The 8,791-nt window shown below is 39.6% G+C and overlaps 1 protein-coding gene and 1 long non-coding RNA gene across 2 annotated transcripts in view; one reads left to right on the top strand and one right to left on the bottom strand.

Moving 5' to 3' along the window:
* Positions 1-8,791, top strand: part of gabrb1 (gamma-aminobutyric acid type A receptor subunit beta1) — a 60,397-nt gene that overhangs the window by 40,913 nt on the left and 10,693 nt on the right. Inside the window, exon 6 of the mRNA XM_032499820.1 lies at positions 4,165-4,247. Coding sequence (XP_032355711.1) covers positions 4,165-4,247 — 83 coding nt within the window. The remainder of the gene's footprint in view (positions 1-4,164; positions 4,248-8,791) is intronic.
* LOC116669807 (uncharacterized) overlaps positions 8,534-8,791 on the bottom strand; it is a 16,714-nt gene continuing 16,456 nt past the window's right edge. Inside the window, exon 3 of the long non-coding RNA XR_004326859.1 lies at positions 8,534-8,543. This is a non-coding gene — a long non-coding RNA (uncharacterized LOC116669807). The remainder of the gene's footprint in view (positions 8,544-8,791) is intronic.

Raw genomic sequence — 8,791 nt, 5'->3', positions numbered from 1 at the left:
AACCTGTATTTGTACCAGTGTTTCCGTGGTAACTCTGCTATTGCGGCCGCCACGGGGAAGAACACAGAAGAAGTTTTTGAATGCAACTAACTTCCGTTGGTAGAGTAACAGCGAGTGAGACGGAGCTGCTGGACCTGGGCCTGGACCTGGGCCAGAGATGGGACCCATGGCCAGAATAGCATAGTTCATAAAAATGCAGCGCAGTGACAACACAGACATTTCATACACACGATGTGTGTATCCGCCGTTCGACTCGTGCTGGACCAGTTCATAATGAGTCAGCCGTCTCTCTGAGCCTATGTTACAATACAATTTGTTTTGGATAAAATCAACAAATAATCGTGAGAATAAAATAATTGTGATTATCATCTTGGCCATAATCGTGCAGCCCTAATCTGTATTGAAAAATGTAAACTATAATAAAGAGGGCCTTGAAAGTGACTAATCATTAATTGGACAGTGCTCCCTTGGTCAAAAATGTCAAAAGTCAGTTTAATTTGACGTGCAGAAATCAACTTTGCAAGCAGAGTTGAAATGACCTAATCCTGACGCCATACTTTTTATCTTCAAACATGGGCATGTATGGCACCGAGCTACAAAGCGAACATCCACCACATAAAGTGCACTGCTAACAATGCCTAACACCATCTATCAAATGCTGTCTGTCTGTCTGGAGCTTTTAAGCCACCATAATAGGGGCGGCTGTGGCTCAGTGGTGGAGTGGTTGCCTGCCAATCGGAAGGTTGGTGGTTCGATCCCCGCCCCTGCAGTCATTGTCGAAGTGTCCTTGGGCAAGACACTGAACCCCGAGTTGCCCCCAGTGCTGCGCATCGGAGTGTGAATGTGTGTGAATGTTTATCTGATGAGCAGGTGGCACCTTGTACGGCAGCCCCGGCCACAGTGTATGAATGTGTGTGAATGGTGAATGTTTCCTGTAGATGTAAAAGCGCTTTGAGCAGTTGTTAAGACTGGAAAAGCGCTATATAAATACAGCACATTTACATAATAGTTGATGGACATACATCATTAACCATTACTATTAATCATTAATCTCCTCCAGGCTCAGCTTTGAATCAAATGTGCATTGGCCCATTCACTTCTTCCTTTCAGAAATTAAAATAAATACGTGCATTTTTTTTGTGAACCTGAAAAGATTTGTGCAGGTTGTTTTCCAGGTAGACCAGTGGGCGGCCATGTGCCTAAATTAAACAGGTGGCAGTTTGAATAATGAATTGGAGCTCAGTGATGCATGATGTACTATGGCTGGGGAAGTGTTTCTAACCACTATAGGCCTGGGTTTGCTGTAGACCGTACAGTACTGTACACACACACACACACACAGTAGGGAAAAGGTGAGAAGAGAAAAAAACAGGTAGCCTAACTGCTATATTGAGTACTGACCACTAACATGCAAAATGGAAACATTACTGAGCATAACATATTCCAAAAAGAACATGTGACATGCCCAGCTAAGACATGCCTGCAATAAAAGGTGAAAGCAAAGCAAAATGGTGTTCAGCTTCTTTTTAATCTGCCAGTCACTCTGCCCCATTTTATTATAAGCCTATAATAAAAAATGTTAAGCATATATGGACATATACATTCATAACTCCCATAATACTTTACAAAGTTGTCATAAAATTTGACATGAACATGCATATATCTTACCTATGCAGACCATTAACACATTTTTAATTAACATGTGAAAGTACATTGAGGTTTATCTTTCTAAATTGAACAGGTTCATTTGATTTTGATTGATTTTGAGAATTTAAATACACATGAATTATTATTTTTTTTATTTTTTATTTTTTATTTAACCTTTATTTATCCAGGTAAACTGTTTGAGAACCAATTCTCATTTACAAACATGACCTGGCCAAGAGGCTACAGAAATATATAGGAACATACTGTACAACTTTACATAGTCAAACACATGACACATAGAACAAGCAACTGAATTAAAAAAGACAGTCAACGAAAAAAGATAAAGAATAAGAGCTTAAATATGTGTGTATAAATATGATTCATGATTGTCAGCAGGAACAAGAGTCAGCAATGTAATTTTGGAGGTTTTGCTTATTAAAGGTGGAGATTGGGATCAGAGATGTAAGTTTCAGGGTATTTTGTAGTGTATTCCAGTCATGTACTGCTGCAAAGCGGAAGGCATTACGTCCAAAGGTAGTAGAAGTAGGAGGGGTACTAAATTTAATCAAATTACTCGATCTTGTATGATAGGTGTTATGAACGGCATGAAGAAGAGATAACAAATAGGGAGGTGTCTTGCCCAGGATCGTCTTGTATATAAAGAGAAACCAATGATGTAGCCACCGGGTATAAAGGGAGGGCCATCCCACCAGATCCCATTATAAATTTTAGTTTAACTTAAAGCGCTCTGTTTCCTGACTGAGTATATTGCAGAACTCACTTATGCATACCTCTCACATTTGTCCTACAGTACACATCCACTGGGCTGCCAGGCCAAGTTTGCAGTTTGAAAGATTGTTACTGCAATGTCAACAAGGCAATTGCTTGTCCATAAGTCCTGTAATATTTTGTCCCATTACAGCATATTATGTGTTATATGACTAAATGGTTTTAGTGGTTTGCGGGGATGTGGTTTGATTATGTTTTCTGTTTCGAACAAATGATGATGATGATGACTGACCCTTTACACACCCATGATCAGCTGGATGAGGCTGTAATACACGCTGCCGCTGCAGACCAAATAAATGGGATTGACACTCTAAACGCCCACAGCCTCGATCTCGCAAAGAACTCACCAGGCACCTTTTTACTGGGGAGCTGTTTCATCATAATACATTCTGTATATATAGATGCGATTAGATTCAACTTTTTTGTCATTGCAGATGCTACAAGTACATAGCAACAAAATGTAGTTAGCGTCTAGCCAGAAGTGCTTTAAGCTGTGATTAAATATAAAGTATGAAATGAAATTTAAATATATGGACCTGTGTCTACATGGGTGTCTATTACTACAGGTATATGCAGGCTATAAACAGGCTATGGCTGTAGTAATACGCAATAAATAACTATACAGTATGTACAGTGGTGCAAATTGTGAGTATTGGAGGGATTATACAATATGTACAGCAATTATACAATATGTAAAAAATGATGTAGATTTGGAAAGGAAGTACGAGTTGTGTTTATATATATGTATATATATATATATATATATTTTTTTTTTACTTGAGCCCCTGCCAACCAAAATGTCTGAGCACAAAATAAGAATTACTCAATCATTAATTCTCTTCTGTGCCTCAAAAACTCGTGAAGTGTTCCCTCTTTCAGATTCCTGGATTTTAGTGTTAATTCTTACTCATAGTTGTATAAAGATTGAAAACGAGGCTTTTCAAAGAGAGGGGAGCTGCAGCCGTGACTTCAGCAGTGCAAAGGCAATTATGGGAAAGAAACAGAGAGTTCAGTTCCAGTCGTGATGTAAAAGGATTTGTGTGATTGAGGGCTGCGTAGGTAGGATGTGTGCTGTGGGATTCAACGTGAGTGGGAGGGGTATTGTTTATTCTTTTAGAAAGTCAAGTGTATTCCCCTGGCATCAGGAAACAAAATGGTTTTCCTCCTTTGAAACCTTAATGCTGTGTCATGTCGTGGGCTGAATTTGTCCGTACATTAAAGGAGGATTTCTGGCTGTGGAAGCACATTAATGTAACGGCAAATGTATTCGTGCTCTAGTCTTCTTCACATTACTGCAGAGGAAGGTCTAGCTAGTCCACATAGCATTCTGGGATGGGAGAAAAATGTGCTCTGGTTTATCGGCGTTTCTTAAAACCAATCACAATCGTCTTGGGCGAAAGTAGCCTCGGGGAGGAACTTGTTTTGGTGGAACATGTGTATGTTTGAAAGTTGTTTTAGTCGTGCAACAGAAAACTAGACAGATAGTCTAGCCACCTGTCTGCTGAGATCTGAAAAAGGTTAAACATAGTCCTCATAAATCTATAGAGCATAGAATGCCTACATAAAGAAAGAGGTGAAAATTATGGACATCTGGCGGAATTTCCAGCAGCACCTGAACAATCCAATGAATGAAACGTTGTCGATATAGACTAGTTCCTATGATGGATTTGTCCTCAAATATCCGTATAGTGTTGAATACTGTTGACTTAAAACCCTTTTTTCTTCCAGGATCACCACGACAGCGGCCTGCATGATGGACCTGCGCAGATACCCACTGGATGAGCAGAACTGCACCTTGGAGATTGAGAGCTGTAAGTGGCACTGTGTATTTGCATGTATGAAGAGTCATAGTCCCAATGTCAAAGTACCGAAAATTCCTTCATGTCTGGACCAGGGAAACAACTAATACACTGGAGCCTTTTAGCCCAGGTCCATTTTATTTTCTGACTGACTGAAGAGGAATAAACATGAAGTTATATGCACTGACAGGTAACTCAGCCATTGGACTGTTTTGGTGATGTCATTGTGCATCATCTGGCTACATGGAGTGAAATTCAGCTTGCAAACATGCTTCAGAGCTCAACAGTTTTTGTTTTTTTTGGGCTTCTCCACCTTTAATTTTTGACAGAACAGTTAGGTGAGAAAGGGAAGAGAGAGGGGGAAGACATGCAGGAACCCTGGACCGCTGCTTCGAGGCATAAACCTCTCAGTATGTGTGCCCCTGCTCTACTACTGAGCCAACCCGGCCACAGGGCTCAACAGTTTGGTTCCGGAAGTGTAATCCCATTGATTTCCTCCATAAGGATTTTGATTATCAGCCATAATGTCCAAACTATCAAAGGTAGACTGACCACGAGCCTCAAGGTTGTGGAACGAAAGTGTCAGGTGGTGTCCAACATAACCTCATTACCTGTCTCAGGCAGAGGACTAGTTCAACTCTGTGTCTCCATAGATGACAGGAGACGTAACAGCTGTATGATAAGGCAAGGCAAGGCAAGGCAAGGCAGCTTTATTTGTATAGCACATTTCAGCAACAGGGCAATTCAAAGTGCTTTACATAAAATCAGTTAAACAGATAAAACACAAGTACAAACAGTTAAAAATTATAAGCATTAAATCGATAAAACACTTGAATAGACAGTTTAAAAATAGAAACATTAAGACAGATAAAACACAAGAATAAAAAATACAGTGCAGCATAAGAAATTAAACATTAAATGAGCAGTCATTTAAAGAAAAGTCTTCAGCCTTGATTTAAAAGAACTGAGAGTAGCAGCGGATCTGCAGGTTTCTGGGAGTTTGTTCCAGATATGAGGAACATAGAAACTGAAAGCTGCTTCACCCTGTTTAGTTCTGACTCTGGGGACAGAAAGTAGACCGGTCCCAGATGACCTGAGAGGTCTGGGTGGTTCATAGTGTAGTAGCAGATCAGAAATGTAACACAACATAGCAAAGGTCATGGAGGAAGTATTCACACTCTGTCTGTGCTGAGGAATTTGGGTTAAGCAATTTTTTTACATCGAAGATTCAGCTAAACACAACCCCTCCAGCCCAAGCTTGAGTTAAAAAAGCAGAAATTATGAATTATTTTGACTAATAGTTAAGATCAGAGGAACAAAGTGCGTTGTATAGAATCCAATCCATTTTTTGTGGTTATTTGGTTAAAAAGAAACCCATATTTCAGATATGGACATTTTTTAAAGGGGTCAAATTTGACCCGAGGACAACAGGAGGGGTTAAACTGTACTGTCTACCTTAATCTCTCCTCAATTGAGAGTCAATGAAATGCATCACAAATTTCTTCATGTACAGTATGTGAAATGAGACGTGCTGCTCTTGAGTACTTCCATATCAAATTCTGTTGACAGACAGCAGGCAATGCTGCACTATTAATCTTTTTGTGGTGTCACAAAGATCTCAACAAAAAAAATAAGTGACTACACATTATTAGTCCTGGATCTGTCATAAAATGAAGGGCAGGTAGAAAAGGTAAAAGACATCATGTAGTGTAGTATTGCTTTTAAATTCCTGCTAAAATCACAAACTCCTGTAAAAGCTTATGTACATTTTAGGATGTGGATTATAACTATTCTAAACCTGGGGAATATCCAATATGTGAAAATGTTTATAAGCATTTTATAAACACAGAACTTTGCCCCGTCCAACAAGCTGCTGTCAGTTAAACACTTGCACACACTGACGTCACCTTCAAGCTTTTCACCCACAGTGACATTGTGCTTCGAGCCGATTTGTTCATGTTATTCTAAAATGATTTCTACGTAATTAACCCACAGCTTAAGGACACACATTCATCAGACCGCACTAAGGCTATAAATGCTTCTATTCCCCAACTCTTGTCACTTATTGTTCTTACTCCGTACCTCAGGTCAGAATCCTCTTCCTGCAGAAGACTCTTTGGTTACAAAGCTCATGCAGCACTTCACGCCGACTAATGCATTTCTTGGCCATGGTCGAAGTGCTTCAGTTAAATAATGGATTCCACCAACATACATAGTTAAAGTCCCACACATTATATACTGTAAATATATATATATATATATATATATATATATATAGAAACCCTCAGGGCTCAGTTAAAGGTTGAGTCATTTTATGACACCTACATGTCTAGAATTCACTGAAACCATGGCCATTCATTTTTTTGAAAGCCATTAATGGGACCAACCTGTTCTCACTCCCAACTCGGGAAATACTGACACCTGGTCAGTGGCTCTCAGCGTTGGATACGATGCCTAAATCTCCCTTTATCGTTTGTACGGGACATACTTGACATAGCAGCAGCTTGACCTCGGACTTTAACGCAGGAGACCAGGGTTCACGTTCCGTTCTTGTCCTGCTAGTTACTGAAACGTACATTTTGTAACCCCACCCACCATCTTTTCCTTAACCTAACTGTCTTGTTCCCCCCGACCCAGAGCGTCCATAATATTTTGCCGTACTATTAATTGCCTCCAAAATAATAGCGATTGACAATATAATGGTCTCTTTCAGCCAAATAATGGTTACAACAGTGTTACGTGACTCAGAAAATATATTAACACAAGTAAACCATTCGTCTTTATTGTCATGCAACTTGTTTTTATCTGAAATGATAATACAGCTGATAATTACCATCAATCAAAGCAATTAATTGAAGAAATACGAAGAAACTGCGATACTTGAAAAAAATATTGCGATTAGACAATTATGCAATAATTGTTACAGGCCTATCGGCAGCTGGGTTCTTGGGCATCATAAGATGACGCGAGAATCCATCTGGTCAGGCTTCAAGAGATGCGCTAGTGTCCGAACCACCGTGGCTCGGACCAATCAGCGTCCCGTGACTCCGCTCTCCCCCTGACTGGCCTTGGCAAGGGATGGCAGACAGATGGTTCATTCAGCATCTGCCAAGTATCTTTGGAAAGTGCCTGCTGTTTTCCAAAACAGTTTCCAATGGTGGCTTCTCAGATGGTTCTGAACCATCTGGTGCTTCAGGTTAGCAATCTACCACAAGTAAGAAAAAACTATAACTATAACTAATCAGTGTGGCATCTGTGTTGCTATAATACACAACAGGAAAACAGACTATTTACATTTTTTCAAAAAATGCATCCATAATAATGAAGACTGTGTGCAGCCAAACTGCACCTAGGTTTGATGATTTTTGTTTCACAAAATGTCTCGTGTCATATTTAAACATCCTCGCTAATGTCAAATGTGAAGGTCTTCTCACATACATTAGGTGGATGAGGGGGAAAAAAACAGAAGTCAAAATCATAACAAAGCCATTCCAGTAATGAGAAATAGCTAATTCCCTAAAATCCTGCTGCTGCCTCTAGATAAGATGAAGAATCTGAAGAGAGAGACGGGCTGGCCCAATTAAATTGGTCTAATTACTGAAAGGGCAGCTGTTTCACTCTGGTTCAGGCTGTAGACACAGCCCAGAGACTCACTTGTTGTTTCCGTTCAGCCCGTGGGAAACTGCAAGATGTTCAGACGAACAGAAAAGGAGAGGCCTACTTTCGGCATTATCAGTCCCACTGATTTGACGATGATTTATTTTTCTTCAATTTCTCCTAAAATCTGAAGGACGTTTGTCTGATGAACAAAGAGCATTTTATGTGTCATTTGTTTTTGATCCTAGTCAAATGAGCAAGACTGTAACGTTTTGTAAGAAAATGATTCAATAAAATTAGGACATCCAAAGTTTTGAGTCAAATATTGCCTTTGTACTTAGATGCAGTTAAAAGCTCCAAATTAAAAAATAAAGATTTCACAATCCGGCAGTAGGGCTGCACAATGTATCTTTTTTTTTCGTCTTCGCGATACCAACCGCCGTTATAAAATAGATGTCTTGATTTGGACTAGAATTAGGATTTTGTATAGATTGTGTAAACTTGTGGACCACATTTGAATTAAGGACTGTTCATTTATTATTTAAGGGGCTACCGGAGGAGTTTTGGGGTCTTTAGTCAAATAAGACCCTCCCTTTGCCAATTATACATTTTTCTATGACCGTCCAAAATGATTGGGGAGAAAAGGCATTACCCTCCCCTACAATTTATTGATGCAACCATGACATACATGACTAACCTCTGCCTTCTCATCTTACCCATCACTCTCAGCTGTTATGGCGGCCATTTCAGTAGATTTACTCACCAACGTTGTGGAAACACAATAAGGATGGAAATTGGAAACTAAATGCACACTTCCAGCATTACTGCAAATACTAAGTTACTCCTCTAGTAAACTAGTATTCACATGAAATAAAACCATAAAACATTGAGATCATTCAACAAAGCACACGGGGTACAAATTGTGCATAGCACACGTGAACTGGTTGCTATGGACTCGT

The sequence above is a fragment of the Etheostoma spectabile genome, chromosome 20 (genome assembly GCF_008692095.1).
Source record: "Etheostoma spectabile isolate EspeVRDwgs_2016 chromosome 20, UIUC_Espe_1.0, whole genome shotgun sequence".
NCBI lineage: Eukaryota > Metazoa > Chordata > Actinopteri > Perciformes > Percidae > Etheostoma > Etheostoma spectabile.
Note: the sequence above shows the minus strand (reverse complement) of the source record. Positions and strands in the feature narration are given on the sequence as shown.